The following is a 21,823-nucleotide window of genomic DNA, read 5'->3' as shown; positions in this document are numbered from 1 at the left end:
GTGAATGCAAGAGAAGCAATTATATTCAGGACACATCAAGATTCAAAATGAAGAATTATAAGCACAGATTGTACACTAGGAGATGTACTAAGCCAAAACATCCAACTCCAGCTGTGAGGGGAGTTCCAGAGCAAACAGCTGGTTTCTGAACTTTGGCTTTTGTGAGGGCAATAAACATCCTACAACACTCTACATCTGAACTAAAAAAAAAACTCAGAGGTTTAAATATTCTCAGATGATAATTTTTTTTGTTTCTTTGTTTAGTGACTTACACAAAAATACCATAAGAAAATCATAAGATATCAAAACAGCTGAGCTTTTAAATTTACAAGCTGTATATTTTATTAATTTTTACTACTTCAGTATAAGACAAAGAGAATTCTTTTAACAGAGATGCAATATTAGACACACATTTCATGTCAGGACATTAATCTTAAATAATTTTAATAAAATGCCTACATATTCAAACCTGCTTCTACTACAAGTTATTCAAATGAACATGCATTACAGTGTTTTCTATAATGAGCTATTAAGGCTGGAATGCTACTCAGCCTTCCAAACATTTAACCCTAACTTTGCTAACAAAAGGGCTGCAAATAAGCAATGGAAAATACTGTCCATGCTGCAAATGTAAATCTTGCGTTTCTTCTGTGTGTATCCTGAGTCACAATGTTTTACAGCACAAAAAAGTGGAATGCACTGTTTCATCTAAAACGGAAGTCAGCTTCTTTGTTTCCCATTAAACGCTAAACTAAATGAAAAGCACATGACTATGCTTAAGTCTTTATTGCATGAAACTGCAGTTGTTCCAGTAAAAACTTTCAACGATAAGAGCAACTAGATTAACATATTAAGCTGGATCTATTCCAATATATTAGCTGAGCAAGGCTGATTTATTATTTAACATTATTTTGCATGTAAGACTGCATGGTGACGCAGTCTTCCTTACCCCAGAGAAAGTACTTTTACAGGCGGCCAATTTTTGCAGTAGCATCATTTTAGTCTGTTGAAAATATTCTTTAACTTTTCTCTGACCATTTGGAGCTAATTTACAGAGCATTATATTGAAGACAATCATAAAAGAGATCGCCATCAGCAAGAACGGTAGGTATTATTTTCCAAGAAATTATTTTAATACAATCATAATAGTTTTCTATTATATATTATTTAGGTAACAGTTGGTTTGATTTTAGTACTTTTCTTCAGTTTCAAGAATATTTAAATAAATATTTTAAATGCATGTTATTTCTTTGTTACACATTTCAAAGTTTATGTTATACAGAAAGATTTTTGGAGACAAAGAAAAATATTTCTTTTCACTCTTGAGCTTGCACTCAGCCCTGTTGCCTTAACTATTTCTTCTCTGTACAATTCAGATCTCAAAAATATTTTGAAAATATTTCTAATTAGCATTAAACGCACAGACATCATACTCTGAATATTTTTTTTTGCTGCTATAGACTTTACCAAGTTTTACATTTTAGGAGAACTTAAATAAAGAACACAAAGAGTTAAATAATCTTTCCATGTTCCTTGAGCACAGGAATATCGCTGCCAACTACTCTTCTAGGCTTTAAATATTGTTTTGTCAGATTGCTTTTTTATTTCCAGTCACAAAGAAACTATTCTCCTTAGTTCTTCCAGCTCAATACAAGCCTGATCTTCTGAAATGAAGACTTTGCAGAAGCTTGGTCTGTTTTTCTATTTTTTTATGCCCTTGGTGAAGTTAGCACCACCTAATCAACAACACACAACCCCGTTTTATGACCATGGTTTGGCCCCTCTTGAAGATCCAATATTCAAGCAAGGTAACGAAGACATATTATTTGAGGAAGATTATGAAGACAAACCACAGGATGCTGTGTACAAGGTAGTTTATAAGTTCTATTTTCCTTTTTCCATTCTGTCAATGTATGCATTAGCCATATATGCATGTGTGTATGTTCTATGTTTCCCCCCCCAAAAAGCAAAAGCAATGAAGATAATGATGGTAACCCTAAAATAAAAACATAACAAAGTTACAATATTGTTTCAACATGCTTTGTCCCTTTCTCCTAAAGCAAAATTGTTTGGGCTTATATTAGTATGCAATATGGCATACTATGTGAGAAGAACCTAGGAGAGTTACTTTTTTGGACTACAACTCCCAGAACACTCAAGCAAGCACAATCAGCAGTCCATCTGGCTGGATGTTCTGAGAAATGTAACCCCAAAAGTAACTTTCCCATGCTCTTTATAAAGCCACAAACTACAGCTAGTCTAAGTTGACATTATTGTTATTACACTTTTGTTCTTAAAAGTTCAATTTTCCAAAAATGTAATACATGATGGTAAAGAATTATCATTCTATACCCATACACAGAAAATCCAGTGATGTCCTTTGATTAAATATTCATTGACAAATCTGGGAAACCTGCCATCATGCACTTCTTTTGTGGCCTTGGCAAGTCATAAGCTTAGCTCCATTCACACCCCCTTTATAAAACAGATTAATGCTAGTATATTTTATAAGGTCAAAAAGAAAAACTATCAGGAATTTCCCAAATTAAGGCTATAATCTTATGATCCTGGAAATGTGTCCCAAGGGCCATTGGGAAGAGTATGTCTTCCTTCCAAAACCTACAATGAAAGTTGATTTTGGACACCCTATCCTAGCCTCTCTCAAACACTGCAACTTTTGATGGCATCTCCTTCCCCTGGTTGGAATTCCAACCTTGGATGTTATGTAGGGATGTGTGCAAAGTTTCCTTTAAGCGCTTGCTCTCTCTCTCTCTCCCTCCCTCCCTCTGTGCGTGTGTGTGTCTGAATGCGCATACACACACAACTCCACCTCCCTCTATACAGCTTTCTTCCTCCTCTGCACAGTGATCATGTTCAACCCCTTTGGTTCCAGTCATGATGGAACTTTGAAAGCAGGGAAAGGTGGAATCCCACCCAACAGGGTTGAAAATTAGAGGGTACACTGCATGTGTGTGTGTCAACCTGTTCAGTCCATGGACCATTCTCATGCACCCAATACAGTGGTAGACTGGAGCACCTCCAGGTCTAGTCTAACTCCTTTCCATCCCACTGAAGGTCTGACAGACTGGAGGTCAGAGTGTCTACTGGGCGTTGTCATCTTTAGGTTTGCTCCCTGAGTAAATTCCTAATATATAATATAATATATATCATAAGCAGCAGTATTTCTATAATGAGATTCTCATTGTTCTGAATGAAACATAGTTCTGTAGCATTAACAAACTTCATTAATTACAGATGCATTTAGTCTGAGAGTTAACAATGTACTGTACTACTGTAGCATCCCTAATTACCAGCATTCAGAATGTTATTGTTCAGAGTATTAAGACACTGCTGGCAGAAACCCTAGGGCACTGATGGCGAACCCTTTTGATCTTGATGCCCAAACTGAAAAAAAAAAAAAAAACAGTGGGCGGCAGTGGTGGAAGCGGCGGTGGAAGGGGGAATCGTGGGCACAGAGGTGCCTCCAGACCCCACTCTGGGTCCGCCTCCTGTCATGCCTAACCCCACCACTGCCTATAGCTTGGCCAGCCCGCCGCTGCCAGCGCCAGCTGCTCCGGATCCTGGCCCACCACCTGTATGGGCACTAGAACCACCGCTGCAGCCGCCTCCTCGTGTTTGGCTGCTGGGGGTAGCGACCCAGCAACTTATGGCTTGTGTGCCCAAAGAGAGCGCCCTGCGTGTCTGCTGTGGCACAGATGCCATAGGTTCACCATCGCTGCCCTAGGGTATATCAATAAACTTATGACAATGAAGAGAGCCAATAATGAAAGAAAGCAATACACAGAATTCTTCTGGTTAATTACAACTGCATAAATGCAAAGGCCTAAACTGCAGTGGTAAATTGCCACTAGGAAACACATCACACTTGTATCTATCCTTGCATGCCGAGCAATATAAGCAGCAACTTGTTATAGTGGTGCCTCGACTTAAGACCATAATCCGTTCCAGAAGATGGGCGTATCTTGAAATGGTCGTACGTCAACACACCATTTTCCATAGGAATGCATTGGTATGCGATTAATCCATTCCAGCATTTAAAAAAAATACAAAAAACAACAACAAAAACAAAAACACTACAGCCAGCCCCATCGGAACACGATGGGGCTGAAAAAAAATTCAAAAAGCACAAACAGAGCAAGCCCCATCGGAACGCGATGGGGCTGAAAAAACACACACACACCAAAACACGAAAAAACATCACAGCACAGAAACATTACCCCCCCAACCCAAACCCACCCTGCAAAACAAAGTAAATGTACTTACTCAGAAGCAGAAAGCAGCACCAGGCAGTCCGAAGCCTCTCTTCAAACGCACACTCTCTAAGCGTTGGGGCGAAAGAGCTACAAAGAAGCTCTTCGCCGACCAACAGTTAGTACTCTAATTTGAATTCCCCGCCTTTTTCCCCCTGCCCCCCCTTTTGCAACTCGAAACTCCGGCCACAAGTCAAAGCAAAATTTTGTGTCCGGAGCTGGTTGCAACTTGAAATGGTTGTATGTCGGGACGGTCATAAGTCGAGGCATCACTGCAATTAATGACATTTCACCTCTGCAATCTACAACATTGTGTGTGTGTGTTCAGTCGTTTAGTCGCGTCCGACTCTTCGTGACCCCATGGACCAGAGCACGCCAGGCCCTCCTGTCTTCTACTGCCTCCCGGAGTTGTGTCAGGCTGATGTTGGTTGCTTCGCAGACACTGTCCAGCCATCTCGTCCTCGGTCGTCCCCTTCTCCTCTTGCCATCACACCTTCCTAACATCAAGGTTTTTTCCAAGGCCTCTTTTCTTCTCATGAGATGGCCAAAGTACTGGAGCCTCAGCTTCAGGATCTGTCCTTCCAGTGAGCACTCAGGGTTGATTTCCTTTAGAATTGATAGGTTTGTTCTCTTTGCAGTCCAGGGAACTCTCAAGAGTCTCCTCCAGCACCACAATTCAAAGGCATCAATTCTTCGGCGGTCAGCTTTCTTTATGGTCCAGCTCTCACTTCCATACATCACGACAGGAAAAACCATAGCTTTGACTATTCGGACTTTTGTTGGCAAGGTGATGTCTCTGTTTTTTAAGATGCTGTCAAGGTTTGTCGTTGCTCTCCTCCCAAGAAGCAGGCGTCTTTTAATTTTGGGGCTGCTGTCTCCATCTGCAGTGATCATGGAGCCCAAGAAAGTAAAATCTGTCACTGCCTCCATATCTTCCCCTTCTATTTCCCAGGAGGTGATGGGACCAGTGGCCATGATCTTAGTTTTTTTGATGTTGAGTTTCAGACCGTTTTTTGCACTCTCCTCTTTCACCCTCATTACAAGGTTCTTTAGTTCCTCCTCACTTTCCGCCATCAGAGTGGTATCATCTGCATATCGGAGGTTGTTGGTAATTCTTCCAGCAGTCTTAATTCCAGCTTGGGATTCCTCCAGTCCAGCCTTCCGCATGATGTATTCTGCATATAAGTTAAATAAGCAGGGTGACAATATACAGCCTTGCCGTACTCCTTTCCCAATTTTGAACCAATCAGTTGTTCCATATCCAGTTCTAACTGTTGCTTCCTGTCCCACATATAGGTTTCTCAGGAGATGGATAAGGTGGTCAGGCACGCCCATTTCTTTTAGGACTTGCCATAGTTTGCTGTGGTCCACACAGTCAAAGGCTTTTGCAAAGTCAATGAAGCAGAAGTAGATGTTTTTCTGGAACTCTCTGGCTTTCTCCATAATCCAGCGCATGTTGGCAATTTGGTCTCAAGTGCCTCTGCCCCTTCGGAATCCCTCTTGTACTTCTGGGAGTTCTCGGTCCACATACTGCTGAAGCCTACCTTGTATGATTTTGAGCATAACCTTGCTGGCGTGTGAGATGAGTGCAATTGTCCGGTAGTTGGAGCATTCTTTGGCACTGCCTTTCTTTGGGATTGGGATGTAGACTGATCTTTTCCAGTCCTCTGGCCACTGTTGAGTTTTCCAAACTCGTTGGCATATTGAATGTAGCACCTTAACAGCATCATCCTTTAGGATTTTAAATAGTTCGACTGGAATGCCATCACCTCCACTGGCCTTGTTGTTAGCCAGGCTTTCTAAGGCCCACTTGACCTCACTCTCCAGGATGTCTGGCTCTAGGTCAGCAACTATATTGTCTGGGTTGTCCGGGATATCCAAAACTTTCTGATATAATTCCTCTGTGTATTCTTGCCACCTCTTCTTGATGTCTTCTGCTTCTGTGAGGTCCTCATTGTACTCATGCCAATTCTGGCCAGCAGGATGAACAATTGTGTGGTTGCAGCTCGGCGTGTTCAGAGTCAAAGGTCCTCTGACTCTCTGCATTCAGAATAATTGCTAGGTGAAAGAGTGATACAGTGGTGCCTCGCTTAGCGATTACCTTGTTTAACGATGTATTCACTTAGTGATGAGGTTTTAGGAGCAATCTTGCGCACCGTTTAGTGATGTTTCCAATGGAGGAATTTCGCATAGCAATGTTTGGGACTTTGCTTCGCTTAGCGATGACAGTTTAGGTCCCCCTGTTTCGCTTAGCGATGTTTTTGACAGCTCCGTTTTCACAATTTTAAAAGGTGTTAAATTGTTTTAAAAGGGTTTAGAGTGCACTTAATAAACCCTTTGTTAAACTAATTTGGCTTCGTTCTGGCTCTTTTTGAATTTTTGGTGATTTTTTTTCTCCCCCATTGAAATGCATTGAAAAGGTTTCAATGCATTCCAACGGGGAACCGTGTTTCGCTTAGCGATGTTTCCTATGGCGATTTTCGCTTAAGGACGGCAATCCTTTCCCATTATCTGGTTTTCAATGCATCTCTATGGGAAAACGTGTTTCGCTTAGCAATGTTTTCCCATAGCGATGATTTTTTTGGAACCAATTAAAATCGTTAAGCGAGGCACCACTGTATACAGTAGGACCCTCATTTTCCATGGGGTTATAGCAGGAGAGACAAGAGGGCCTTCTTAAATGAACAGTGTAAAGAAATAGCAGAAAATAATAGAAAGGGAGAAATCAGAGATCTGTTCAAGAAAATTGAAATGTTAAAGGAACATTTGTGTCATTTTCATACTTTCTTCAGTTTAAGCTTGAGTTTTGCTATGAGAAGCTGATGAGCAGAGCCACAATCAGCTCTAGGTCTTGTTTTTGCTGACTGTATAGAGCCTCTCCGTCTTTGGCATAAAGATACAGTAAAAATAAAAATAAAGCATAAAAATACTGTAACATAAAACATTCAAGACATTTAGCATTTAAGATGGCAGACTTGATCAGGCAGACTAGCTAAACTCAGCTGATTTTGTGGATATAACATTTTCATTTATGACCACCATAATTGAATATTAATATATTAATACCTGCTGTTATTTTATGTGTTTTCATAACTTTCAATGTAAAAGGGAAAGAATGGCATGATCGTTTTCCATGAAAATGAAATACAAATGCAGGGAGATGAAGAGGCAACTGGAGAGGGATCAACGAATTATACAGGTAAGTTTTAATTCTTTTTATTTAAAATCAACAAACTAGTTCTAGAAACATTAGATAATGTATGCATCAAGCACTATTGTTCAGTTTGTCACTTATATGTGGGACAAGTAACAGGTACCTTGGATAAGGATAAACAGAAAGCATTAAATATCACACTGTTCCTCACCTACCTCTCTCATATCCATGACATCTCTCCAAGAGAAACAAGTTGTGGCAACTTTGTACATCTCTTGTAGATTTTCTGTAAGCCGTTTAAAATCTAAACATCAAGTATATTCTCACAGAGAAGGTGGTGGTTGGCAACTACCAAGTAGCTGCATTTCCCCAAACAACAATGGTACATGGGATGCATCCGAAACAAAACTCAGCTCTGAGTTTTAGTACTGAGTATATGAAGCACTATGCCTAAAATTCAGTTATTCCCAACCTTAGGTCTTCAGATGTTTTCACCTGCAACTCCCAGAGATCCTGGCCAACACAGCTAGTGGTGAAGGCTTATGAGAGTTTTAGTCCAAGAACACCTGGGGACCCAAGGTTGGGAACCAGTTGCCTAGATAGTTCAGCATCATTGTTATCATATTTCAGCTAGTGATGGTTAACAATAGGCAATGATGAAACAGATAGGAGTTAACATACCCTCCAAAGATATTTGCAAGACTGTAGGAACATATTTTGTAATCTCCAACAAGAGGACAAGTTCTGCAGTACAGTATGTATAAAATAGAAAAAAAATGTTTTGGCAGAATGTACATACCCGTATTTTTCTGTGTACAAGATGCCCCCATGTATAACATGACCCAATTTTGACCCTTTTGAGCCTGAGTGCCCAAATCAGCAGGCACCCTCCAGGCCGGTGCATCCTCCGAGGGTGGACAGGACGCTTTCCCCCTCTCCCCAAATATAGTCAGGGCCTTCATCTAAGCTTCCTACACTTTGCTGCGCTGCGTTCTGCCCTGCTCGCTTTCCTGCGGCGCCGGAGTCACAGTCAATGGGCAGCAGCGATTTCATGCTGAGGGACGGCCAGGCACAGCTCCTTCTTTGCCTCCTCCTCCTGCTGTCACCACCTGATCACTGCCTCCAGCACCACTCACAGGCTGCTTTCGGGCAGGGGACGAGGCGGTGGTGTGAGCTCAAGCTGAGCCCTAGCAGCGACTGGCGCGACACCCTGCACCAGGCTGGCATGGGCAGCAGCATGGCTCATGTGCCCACAGAGAGGGCTCCGCGTGCCAGCTGTGGCACACGTGCAATAGGTTTGGCTTAGGTAAAGGTAAAGGTTCCCCTTGACAATTTTTGTCCAGTCGTGTTCGACTCTAGGGGGCGGTGCTCATCCCCGTTTCCAAGCCATAGAGCCAGCGTTTTGTCCGAAGACAATCTTCCGTGGTCACGTGGCCAGTGCGACTTAGACACGGAACGCTGTTACCTTCCCACCGAGGTGGTCCCTATTTATCTACTTGCATTTGCATGTTTTCGAACCGCTAGGTTGGAGGGAGCTGAGACAAGCGACAGGTGCTCACTCCGTCGCGTGGATTCGATCTTATGACTGCTTGGTCTTCTGACCCTGCAGCACAGGCTTCTGCGGTTTAGCCCGCAGCGCCACCACGTCCCTTTAGGCTTACTTCCATGTATAAGACGAACCTCAATTTTTACTCTAACTATTTTAGGAAAAAGTAGCATCTTATACACAGAAAACTACGGTAGCTCAGAATCTGCTGGTAGACTTCGGATTAATTTGAAAGAAACATCTGCAGCCCTTGTGTCACCTGCCTATCTCTCAGCCATACCTCTACTCTAAAATAGGAGTATTCTTCAGTGGCCTTTACAAAATCTTAACTCTATTAGCCAGTTTTAGAGTTATGTATTGCAGTTTTTTATTTGCAGTAACTCTAACAGACTTAGACATATCTTGATTCATGAAATACAGTAGATCAGTGGTTCTTAACCTTTTTGAAAGAAACGCCCCCTTGAGCCATTGAGGAAGTTATCATCGCCCCCCCTCCCCGCGGTGATGATATCTTATTTATTTATTTATTTATTTATTTATTTATTTATTTATTTATTTATTTATTTACTTACTTACTTACTTACTTACTTACTTACTTACTTACTTACTTACTTTATTTATTTATTTAAGAAAGACACTTAAATCCAATGACCCCTGAAAATAATATTCAATTCCAAGAAAATGAAATGCCCCCAAAAAGTAACATTTAATGATTTAGTTGCAAGCGAATTTTAAGACTCAAAAAGAAATATTAAAAGGGCATAAAAACAAACCTCAATGCAGGAACTAAAAATTTCAAGACGAAAACTCTGAAACTAAATTAAGACTGGAGGAAAATATATATTCACGCACATTGTAAAAAGGCTGCAGCCATCTTCACAGGTTTGGCTTGCTCCAGCGCCCCCCTACCGCCCCCTTCTGCTCCAGTGCCCCCTTGCCGCCCCTTTTCGTTCTACCGCCCCCCTGAAAAATGAAATCGCCCCCTGGGGGGCATTATCGCCCACGTTAAGAACCACTGCAGTAGATGATTGACTCTAACACAACCATACGATTTTATGGCTGCATCTTATTGACTGACTTTGTCATTCTAATAAAAATCCAAAATAGATCCAGCAAAAAAAGAAAAAAAGAAAAAAAAAGAAAAGAAGAAGAAAAGAACCAATGTCACTGCCAGTGGTCATAATCCTGGTAGCAATTCAGCAGCAGTTTTTGGCAGTTAAAACCCTCCTTGTTCCAAGGCTCCAAACAGCTTTTCTCAGAGAGCCTCAGAATCTCAAAAGGGGGGTGGGTTAAACATTTAATTAATTTAAAATAAATTTTACTGGAACTTGCCTTTGATATCATCAGCATATGCTGCACAAAGTTACACAAACAGGATTTGGACCACTATATATGTAGCAATGGCATTGTTCACAATACCTACATTTGGAATTATGCAGTTAAAAATAAAAGTTTTGAGCAATGCATATTTTACATCAATTTATACTGCCTTGAAGGACATTGCACCAATTTTTAAACCTGAAAAACAGAATATAGTACATATTCATTGTAATATTACAATATCCAAGCAAGATAACTGTTTCAAATATGTGCATAGAATACAAGGTACTCATAAAATAGTAGCAATTTGTCACTGTATTTATGCTGTAGTATGCTGGATGAGCAAAAGGAACTAGAAGCCACCTTAGAGGGATGCTGAAACAGGGAATCAGGTCTTGCAACAGATATTAGATGCCAGCTCTGTCTCCATATTTATTCAGGCAATGCTATCATAGGAACTCCAAGCAGCAGCCGATGTGAAACTCTTTTCCCCATATTTTCTTCTGCTCAGAGTGATACTGTATGTATATGCTATTAAATGCTAGCAATGCTTTTCTACATGGAAGAAACAGATGAGATCTAAGCAGAAATAGAAACAAAGCTACCCTAAAAATGCCATATCGCAGATGCCAGTTTGAACACATTCCAGTGTCTCAGTACTCTGCTATCCTGAAAACTGCCATTCTTCAACTAGAGATTTAAAAAATGACTGTGCGATCTAAACAGACTAGAGATGGGGATGAAGCACCAAAATGAACCCCCCACAAATTGCCCCCCAGTGACCCAATGAACAACTAATCAATTCATTTTTTTTTTTTTTTTGCTTTCCCTCGTCTTGCTATGTCTTGGGGCATAGGAAGAGGAGAGAAAGCAGGGATCAAAGTGACTGGGCAGCCACAAAAGGAGGGGGAAAGGGATCAAAGCAATCCCGCAGCGGTAGCTGCGCTATCGCTTTGACCCCTGCTTTCCCCCTTCTTGATTAGGGATCAAAGTGATCCTGTAGAGCTTTGATCCCTACTTTCGCCCTTCTTGCTACGCCACACGCGATTTAGCAAAAGGGGGACAGCAGGGATCAAAGCGATCCTGCAGCACTTTAATCCCTTCCCCCTCCTCTTGCTAAGCCCCACATGGCATAGCAAGTAGAGGGAAAGCAGGGATCAAAGCGATCCTGCTGCAGGATCCCTTTAATCCCTTCCCCTCTCTTCTTATGCCCTACAGGCATAGGAAGAGGAGGAATGGGGAACCAAGTCATTCCTCAGCCCCAGAGGTGGGATTCACTTCAGGCAGGTTTTAGCAAGCAGCCCAAAGGGGAACCCACTCTCTGCTTATGCCTCCAAGGAACAGCTGATCCGCGGGGGCATAAGCATATAGGGAATGAAGGGACAAATATAAAAGGGTTACATCCATTGCTTCGTATTTGTTGAGGTCTCTGGACCACAAGAATACAAAGCAACGAATATCTGACAAATCAGGGATATTTAATGAATATTCTGATTTGTTCTTATATATGTCCCCATGTCTAATCCAGACCAACAAGGTCACTAAGAATGTACAAATAAAGCCGCCTAGAGTGGTCCTCACCCGACCAGGTAGGCGGGATATTAATTAATTAATTAATTAATTAATTAATTAATTAATTAATAAGCTGCTTACTCCTCCAGATTCCTTCACTAAGCAAAAGAAAGTATAATACTTGGAGTTAAGGCAATGTTTGCACTATTTCCCATAATCCCAAGTTTTATGCCATCTTTGTATGATGAAATGTTCTTGGAAAGTGTTTAGCTTATTGTACATGGATACTTAGTGTTGTTCAGTGGATAGAGTGACATAACAGAACTCAAGAGGCCTGGGTTCAAATCCCTGCCATGGAAGCTCAGTGAGGGTGTGGAACTGGTAAAATCATTGCTTAAATATCTTGTGTATCTTGAATTCTTATTAGGGACACTATGGGGGCAGTCTGACTGGATGGCACATAACAATAACAACAAACATGTAACTTGTATTCGCGAAGGCCGGGATCTAATGGTTGTTGTGGGTTTTTCGGGCTCTTTGGCCGTGTTCTGAAGGTTGTTCTTCCTAACGTTTCACCAGTCTCTGTGGCTGGCATCTTCAGAAGACAGCAACCTGTGTTCTGGTGTAGTTGGCTTGGAAGTGGCGTATTTATGGCTGTGAGATGGGCTTTTGTCTTTTTCTGTAGATGGGTAATTAGTGTGTCTTGTTGCGGGTGTATTGTTGTGATAAGAAGGAGAGATTCTCTGTCACTTTGGTTGATGGGTGTCATTAGCTGGACTTTTCTGTGTAGTGATCCCCAGTCCTTGTGGCTGGGTAGAGTTCGTTGACCTTTTGCACGCTGTATTTTTGAGAGCTGGGAGCCAGGTTTTGTTGAGTTTCAAACTTTCCTCTTTTTTGTTGAGGTTCTGTTGGTGCTTGTGGGTTTCAGTGGCTTCCCTGTGCAGTCTGACATAATGATTACTGGTATTGTCCAGTATTTCGGTATTTTGAAATAGAATTTCATGTCCACTTTGTTTTAGGGCATGTTCAGCTACAGCAGATTTTTCTGGTTGTTTGCAGTGTTTCTGCAGTGTTTCTCACGTTCTTTGATTCTGGTGTGGATGCTTCGTTTTGTGATTCCAATATATACCTGGTCACAACTGCAAGGTATACTCCTGCAGTGGTGAGGGGGTCCCTTCTGTTATTTGCTGACTGTAACATTTGTTGTATTTTTGTGGTGGGCTTGTAGTTGGCCACTCCCAAGCCAGCTACACCAGAGCACAGAGTGCTGTCCTCTGAAGATACTGGCCACAGAGACTGGCGAAACGTTAGGAAGAACAACCTTCAGAACACAGCCAAAGAGCCCAAAAAACCCACAACAAACATGTAACTTCGTAGTCATCCAATAAAAATAATGCTCAAACGCTGACTTTGTTGAACTTCGAAAAGAAACTTTGATTGACTGATAACAAACTTCTTTATACAGTCAAATACAAAAATTAATATAAATTTGCTGCAAAATGGATACAAATCTAATTGTCACAATTTTGTTCTACAAAACCTTGCCACTAGGGACTGAATATTCCTGCCTTTTACTTAAATAACGTTTAGCCTTATATTTATGTACTTAACAGACTTAGCTACTTGCCTGCTATGTGCTTGTTTAAGCGGTTCAGTTTACTGTGAAGAAACAGATATCGAAAGTGTCCCTCCTCTACCAAAGGAAACAGGCTATCTTTATGCACGTTTCAACAAAATCAAGAAGGTGAAAGTCTCTGATTTTGCTGACATTCGTAAGTATATATTTAGAATTACATTATTCTTTTTAACTTAAAAATATTTGATTATTATTTAATTGTTAGTATTTTAGGAACACATACTGCGAGGAGGTGAATTACACCTTATTGTGAGAAATGTAGTTGCAATCAGCCATCTAACCTGGCATACCTCCACAAGCAAGTTTTCTAGAGCATCACAGCAATCATCGAGAAGGGCCGGTTCCTAGTTATTTTATTATTATTTATTTAACTTATATTCACACCCATTTAGACCGGTCTACTCTGGGTGGCTAACAATGGTATTAAAATAAAATATTACTACACTAAAGGATGGAGAAATAGGTTAGGTATTGAAGGAGGAAAGGCCTGTATGAAGAGCCAAGTCTTAAGCTGGCTCTTAAAAACGCCCAGTGAGGGAGCCAGACAGATTTCTGGGAGGAGATTGTTCCAAAGCCGAGGGACCACTGCTGAGAAGGACCGCTTTCTTGTTCTTTCTCTTTCGGCCTGCCTCAGAATTAGGCCCCTCAGCCGCCACCACCTCCCCCAGGCTAGAGTGAGTGATACAGGCAGATCTAGGTGGGAGGAGGCATTCTGCCAGATATTGAGGTACAGTGGGGTCTTGACTTAAGAACGGCTTGAGTTAAGAACATTTTGACCTAAAAACCACTCTCATAGGAAAATATTGACTTGACTTACATACTTAGATTTGAGTTAAGAACTGAAAAAAACCACATGGGAGGCAGGGAAAGTGCAAAATTTGAACTTTCAGTTAACTGTTGGCCAGTGAAAAGGGTGCCTGTCTGCTTCCTCACTCCTCCCAGCGTTTAGAGAGTGGATTGGGAGACAGTCTTCAGACTGCCTGGTACTGTCCTGCCTGGACTGTATTTTCCCTGCCTTCCCTGAACCTTTCTTGACCTAAGAAAAAAAAAGAAACAAAATATCCCCCTCTAGTGGCAGAAAGCGGAATAGCAGCTTCCCATTAGTTTCTATGGACGGAAAAGAGCAGATACGGATCAAATGGTTTTCAATGCATTCCTATGGGAAATGCAGATCTGATCTGCGGACTTTTTGACTTGAGAACCGCCTTCCAATACGAATTACGTTCTCAAGTCAAGACCCCACCGTATTAAACCGTTTCATCATTAATACTTTGAAATCAATGTGGAAATGAACAGCTAACCAATGCAAGGCCGCCAGAGTGGGGGAGATATGTTGATGTTTTCTCACCCCAGTAAGAAGTCTGACCGCTGCATTCCGCACCATTTGAAGCTTTCATATCAATCTCAAAGGTAGCCCCACGTAGAGTGCATTACAGTAGTCTAAATTCGAGAGTACGAGTGCATGGACAAGAGTGGTGAGGGCCCCAACATCAAGATAGGGATGCATCTGGGCAATTTGCCAAAGATGGAAGTAGGTGGTGCAGCCCACAGACGCTACCTGGGTTTCCATGGTAAGCGCAGGATCAAGATGTACCCCCAAACTGTGAACCTTGGTCTTCATGGTGAGAGTCACACACACCCCGAAAGTGAGAGAGTTTCACAAACCACCAACGTCTGGGCCACCCACCCTCAGGACCTCTGTCTTGTCCAGGTTCAGCCTCAGACCATTTGCCTGCATCCATCCCAGGACAGCATCCAGACAGCGCTAAAGGGACGGAGCGGCATCCACTGTTGTAAGAAAAAAGGAGATGTAGAGCTGGGTGTCGAAGCCCCACACTCCCTGATGACATGACCCAGCGGCCTCATGTAGATAATAGCATTGGGGAGATAATCGAGCCCTATGGAACCCCACAATTAAGATTCTACAGAGCCGATACACTGTCCCCAAGCTGTACTCTCTGAGGACAGTCCTCCAAGAAGGATCGGAGCCAGGCTAACGCCAGACCACTGATTCCCAACTCGGAGAGCTTCCCCAGGAGAATACTGTGGTTGACGGTATCAAAGGTGGCTAGGATATCAAGAAGGACCAACAGAGACATTTTGCCCCTGTCAGCCTCCCTCAGGAGGTCATCAAACAGGGTGACCAATGCCGTTTCTTTACCCTGGCACAGCCTGAAGCCAGACTGAAACGGATCCAGGGCATTGGTTTCATCCTAGTTGAAATTGAGCTGCAGATATCTCTTTTTATTCCCAGCCTGGCATGCTGGGCTAGGTAAAACAAAATTCCCTTCCTAACACTGCCATTTACAGCCACTGTAGGCACCATGAAGTGGCAACGCATGATGGAGCCAGCTCCTGTTAGCTGAACTCCAACTCTTCCCCCCCCATCCCATGGCAGGACAAATTAGATTCAGCAGAAGCTATAGTATATCAATTGTACATGCTGGGAAAGAAAAAGCCAATATCCAAAGCCCATCTATGATGGCAAAACTAGGAACTAATTACAATCTGTGTTAAGTGTGATCAGCAGCATGATCCCTACTTAAAACAAAACAACAACTATCTGGCAGGTACCTTGGTGCGAACATAATATTGATGACAGTTGAGCAAAAACAGACAGAAGGAACCAAGAAGTAAGCAAACTGTGCTCTTTCCTTTTAAAATAATTTATTTATTTGATTTGTTTGATTTCTATCCTGTCTTTAACTCAAGGTGTCCTACCCATTAATGGACTACCATGACACAATTAGAAGATTGTATGGCCTTGCCGCTGAAATGGCTTTAATGACAACTGTTGGTGTTATATAGTACTATATAAGACAGAAGGGAAAGGGTGGGGAAATGTCGTATCTTTAATCTCTTTCTCAGTGCTGAAATTCAAGGCAATTTATTTGCAAAGACTACTGCAACCTAAATTAATACTTTTTCTTTTCAAGCCACCCTACGAAGAATTGATTTCACTGGAAATAGGATTCAAGAAATTGAAGATGGAGCCTTTGCAAAACTCCTATTATTAGAAGAACTTTCCCTTGCTGATAACGCAATTGTCAAACTTCCAGTTCTGCCACCCAAGCTAACTACAATGAATGCGAACAACAACAAAATCAAGAGCAGAGGAATTAAAGCAAATGCTTTCAGGGTAACAGAAACTAGGACAATCATGCAGAGGGGTGGGGCAATTTCAGCAGGGCTGAGGATAATTTTTGAGATTTGCCAAGAGTCTGAGGACTGTATTCAAAAGGGGCTGAGGCTAAATGGTTTTTCTCTCTTTTTCTCTTTTAAATTAAAGCAACAGATAACAAGAATACTTAATAACTGCCTCAGGTTACAGGAAGCCAGATTTCAGTTTAATATTGGGGGGGAGTGGAATTCCTAAGTGTGAGTGTTATGACAGTGGACCCAATTACCTTGAGAAGTGGTGAATACTCTAACACTGGCAGCACTCAAGAGAAAGTTAGGCAACCATCTGTAAGATATACTTTAACGGGCATTCCTGTGTTCAGTAGGGGGTTGGACTCAATGGCCTTATTGGCCCCTTGCAACACCATCATTCTATGATTAAGGTTGCTACAAGGGATTCTTGTTAACTGAAAAAATGGCTTAACTTTTAAATTTGGGTGTTTAAAATTTTAAAAGTCCTCTAGTGACAATTCTTTTTTTAAAAAATTAAGGTGGTGTGAGGTCAGGAGGAAAATTAACCCTCATCCCTAGATGTCACAAGAGGCCTTTCTGAATAGCAAACTCCCAAATTATTATTATTATTTTAGATTTTGGAGCCATGGAGGGTCACATGCTAAGGGTTGAAAATCTGTCATCACAGGCCACATATTGGCCACAGCCTGCAGTTCATGAAAACTTTGGGAAAATAATACATATAATTTATATCCCATTCTTCTCCTTTGCTGGACCCCAAAACAGGTTCAGCCAAAAAAACCAACAAATAAATTAATTACAGTGGTGCCTCGCTTAGCGATGTTAATCTCTGCAGCAAAAATCGCTGCTATGCGATTTCATCACTAAGCGATTTTTAAAAGCCCATAGAAACGCATTAAAACGCGTTTAATGCGTTCCTATGGGCTTAAAAACTCACCTTATAAATCCTCCATAGGGATGCCTCTAAAGCGAGGCAAAACAGCGGGCAGCCATTTTGTTTATCTGCGGCCATTTTGGAATCGCCGATCATTTGTGCGAAAATGGGGACTTTGGGATGATCACGGGGAAGCGCTTCCCCGTGATCACCCCAAAGCCCCCGCCAATCAGCTGTGCGAAAATGCGGGCTTTGGGATGATCGTGGGGAAGCGCTTCCCAACAATCACCTCAAAGCCCCCGCCGATCAGCTGTGCGAAAATGCGGGCTTTGGGATGATTGTGGGGATTCCCGCATTTTCGCACAGCTGATCGCAGGGGGCTTTGGGATGATCGTGGGGAAGCGCTTCCCCACGATCATCCCAAAAATTGGGGCTTTGCGATGATCGCTTCCCCGCGATCATCGCAAAGCGAATTTTCCCCATAGGGGCCATCGCAATGTGAGGCACCACTGTACACTATTAAAAAAGCACTGTATATTGCTAGTTCAGATATCATATCAAGCCAGTTCCGTTAAAAAATAAATAATAAATTCTGACTTGCTGTGAATGAGCCAAACCTCTGGCCTATTCTGTTTGTTTGCCCCCGCTGGGCTATTCTTGCCAGTCATAGTGGCTAACAACCAACCACAGAACTTTCTACCAGTAGTTTGTTTTGCAGAAATTCAAACCAAGCACTTTGGTTTGTCTCTACCCCGACAAAGTTAGCATAAATAAAGAACAAAGCCTGGGCTTTCACTCTGAGGTTTCTGTTTTGTTTTGTTTGGAGGGGCAGTCAAGCCTAGTTCCTGGTTTGGAAATTATGCTAAACAATTGATGCAAAGTTCCTAATTTAGTCGGCTGCTCTAGATGGCCAGACCCCAGTGAGAATGAAGGAGTAGCGTACAATACTCATTGGAACATAATGAACCAGATAGAAGCTGGTGTTTTTTAAATTAAGATTCTGGTTCAACACGGTATGGAAACCAAGCCTGCCTATATAAGACAGCAGCTTCAGTTTGTAGGCTTTATAAGCAAATTGGATATGACTTCCATATTTCTACAGTATCTAACACAGAGATATTAGCACATGAGTTAAATGCTGAGTACCACTACTGATGTTATCACTTTAAAAATAATAATAAACTGACACTAAATAAAAACGTTTTCTAATAGTACAGGCTTCAGACTTCTAGGGAGCAATTGTTGTATACTATAAAGCAGGGGTTTTAAACTCAATTTACCTGGGGGCCGCTGGGGGCAGAGGCTGGGTGAGGCTGGGCTGCATCAGATTTTTCGCCAAGCGGAGCAAGAGCCCAAGGAAGCCGCCCAGGAGTTTCCTTAGCCAGCAGACAGGTGGCCCGGCTGGCGGGCTGCAGTTCTGGATGGAGGGTGCAAGAGGTGCTGTCTTGGGAGAGAGCCGGTGAGCGAGGCAAGGCTTTTTTTTTACTCTTGACAGCAGAGGATGTGTGGGCGCTTTGAGGGGGCAGGCAAGGCGAGGGCCACAAACTATCATCTGGGGGGCCGCAAATGGCCCCCGGACCGCATGTTTGAGACCCCTGCTATAAAGCAACTGCATTCAAACATATTTGTGAATAGCATCTAACCAGTTGTTACATTTGAAAGTCTTTCTTGCAATGGATCATCTTCTGACATAATTTATCTTCCTTTCCTCCCTTTCTCTTTTTCCTCCCCACAGAAGCTGACCAATTTGGCTTATCTCTACCTCGCACATAATGCACTGGAGACTGTTCCTCTTAACTTGCCCGAAAGCCTGCGTATTCTGCACCTTCAGGTCTCAAAACCTCTTTGTTGCTGCTATACAAACTATAAGCATTGTAAATAACTGCCTGTAAAACATTTATTGCAATTTTTAAAACTTTGCTTGTGAGGGACACAGAAGACGTTTCCTCAAATAATGTGAGGACTGTGAATACAGTTGGAGATCTTCTGGGCAACAGCAGCAGTACCTGCTCGCTGATCCTTCCACTCCATAAGCTCCATTGGATTGCTTTTGACATAAACAACCATCATTCACTACTGTTGCTAATTTCCTCTTACACATAAACTGACAAAACAAGCAGTAGTTATGATGATAGCACTAAAAAGTAACATTGCTTCATCTTGTAACTCTATTACCTTTATGACAGAGGAAAACCACTGCACTGAAGAGTGTATGTACTCAGAATTATGCAACACCAGAAATCAGATTTCAGTTTAGACAAATTAAAATGCCAAGGTAACAAGCTATAGAACTACAGTTCTCTACTGTTTCCTAATTCATTCCTTGGAAAGGAACACCAGGATACCAAATTGTGACCTTACATTAGAACTATGAGCTTCCATGGAGAAGATGTCTTATAGCACTTCCGAAGAATATTCACAAGACTGCAGTTCAAGCTAACAGAGCTGGTAGAAAATTCTGGTGAAGAGACATGTTAGCATAGGAACCTCTGTTTGAAGTATACAGAAAATGGTTCTTTTACATTGATTTCACTTTTCATCCTATCAAATTGTTGCATTTCAGAACATCATTCCTGCATAAATACTGTACCAAAAGAGCAACTGAAGAGCCAGACAATAGAGAAAAGATTTTAGGAAAACCATGACTATATAAACTTATAATGGGCATCCTTATAATAATTTTTTAAAAAATGTTAATGATACTTGAAAAAAAGGTGTTTAATAGTTAAAATATTGAAATGAGAATCTATTAATTTACTGGATATTCTGATTTCTCAAATTCACTTTTTTGGTTTGCAGTACAACAACATAACCAGCATCACTGATGAAACATTCTGCAAAGGAAACAATCAGACCCGTTATGTTCGACAGCGCATGGATGAAATAAGAATGGAAGGCAACCCAGTCATTTTGGGAAAGTACCCAAATGCTTATATGTGCTTGAAAACATTGCCTATAGGTACATATTTTTAATTGCAAAAAAAGGTGAAAAACAGGTAAAGATTACCATTATATCACTGTTTAAATATGTCTTTCTATGTTAATATCTTTCCAGTATATCCAAAATGTTTAGCAATTTAATGTATATAGTTATGCCTTAACTTGATGAAACTACAACTTGTATTTTAATAAGCCCAAGCCTTTTTTATTTCCAAAACAGAGACTCAAACACTCTTGATTCAAAAGGACATACTCAATTTTTCAAATGACTGAAGGCAACTTAAAAGAAAAACGTTCACACTGAAAATTTAAAACTTTATGAAACAATAGTTTGGCGTGTTTGAAAGAAAAATACTGGTTTGAGTACATATGTGGCAAAAGAATAGTATAGGGTACGTGAAGCAAACCATATTTTTTGGTTGTGGCCAGAAGATCTTGACGTTTTCAAGGGGCTTACTTTTATAGTACTGTACTTGCTGTCTATTCTGTTCCCAACTGGCAAAAACTGTGATCTCTGCACACAAATCTAACTCAACATCATTATGAAAGTATGTGCAATCAAAAATAAACACAACCAAACTATCTAAACCTGATTTGGCACTGTAAGTACTGGAATAAACTACCCAGGAAATATAGAAAACACAAAATATTCTGTTTCAAATTGGCTGTTTTCTAATACATTATACACTGAAGTAATTGAAATAATTGGAGGGATTTATGACAGTAAGATCAGAGAAAGAAACTATTAGTTCTAGCAGAAATGTTTTAGCTTGAACATTACAGATTAAAAAGAGTCCAGAAGTTGTTAAGCTGCTTAGGAAAGTTATGGAACATTTATTAAAGGTTTTCCTAAGGTGGAGAAATTGTAAGTACTTTGGATGGTTTTAGTTTAGGATAAACTGCTCTGAACAGGAAACTCCCCACTTATTCCACTGAGTTTCTTAGAAAATTTTAACATGCTAAAATAACCAGAAACAGCTAGATAGTAATGTATAATGTTAACTAGTTGTGCATTCTTCTTACATAATATTTGGAAAGTTAAATGTTAAAATTAAGCCTCAATTAATACAACTACTTAGGAAAAGTGGGGACCTAAAACATCAGTATGTGAAATAGAAGCTTCCTTGCAGGCATCTTCTTCCTCATTAAATTCTAATTTGCACTCACTCTCTTAGCATATATTTGGTTAAGATACATATATTCTTTTTGATTTAATTATTCACTGGTACTGAAAACAATTGTAAAGCTAATAAGCTCTACTGTAACTATGTTATCTTAACAATGTAATGTATCAGATCTCAGTTACATGATGAATTTATGATGTGAATCCTTTAGAGAGTTGTTTCATTTTAGTCTGCACTTGCTCCTTATTGTCTACAATACATGTCTAATAAAACCAATCACTAGAAAGAAAAAG

At 41.0% G+C, this 21,823-nt stretch overlaps 2 protein-coding genes across 4 annotated transcripts in view; one reads left to right on the top strand and one right to left on the bottom strand.

The window, feature by feature from the left end:
- CENPP (centromere protein P) overlaps window positions 1-21,823 on the bottom strand; it is a 225,166-nt gene that overhangs the window by 175,362 nt on the left and 27,981 nt on the right. The window lies entirely within an intron of this gene.
- On the top strand, window positions 719-21,822 carry OGN (osteoglycin). Of its 2 annotated transcripts, XM_020806628.3 has the most exons (7): window positions 719-1,104; window positions 1,636-1,870; window positions 7,380-7,470; window positions 13,417-13,575; window positions 16,376-16,578; window positions 19,202-19,297; window positions 20,266-21,822. In XM_020806628.3, the coding sequence occupies exons 2-7, from the start codon at window positions 1,670-1,672 to the stop codon at window positions 20,437-20,439; spliced, it is 924 nt and encodes a 307-aa protein (XP_020662287.1). In that variant the 5' UTR covers window positions 719-1,104; window positions 1,636-1,669; the 3' UTR covers window positions 20,440-21,822. The 2 variants fall into 2 exon arrangements, with proteins under 2 accessions (XP_020662287.1, XP_078241575.1); XM_078385449.1 differs by lacking the exon at window positions 719-1,104 and having other exon boundaries at window positions 1,532-1,870.

The sequence above is a fragment of the Pogona vitticeps genome, chromosome 2 (genome assembly GCF_051106095.1).
Source record: "Pogona vitticeps strain Pit_001003342236 chromosome 2, PviZW2.1, whole genome shotgun sequence".
Classification (NCBI taxonomy): Eukaryota; Metazoa; Chordata; class Lepidosauria; order Squamata; family Agamidae; genus Pogona; species Pogona vitticeps.
This window is presented reverse-complemented; position numbering and strand designations above follow the sequence as displayed.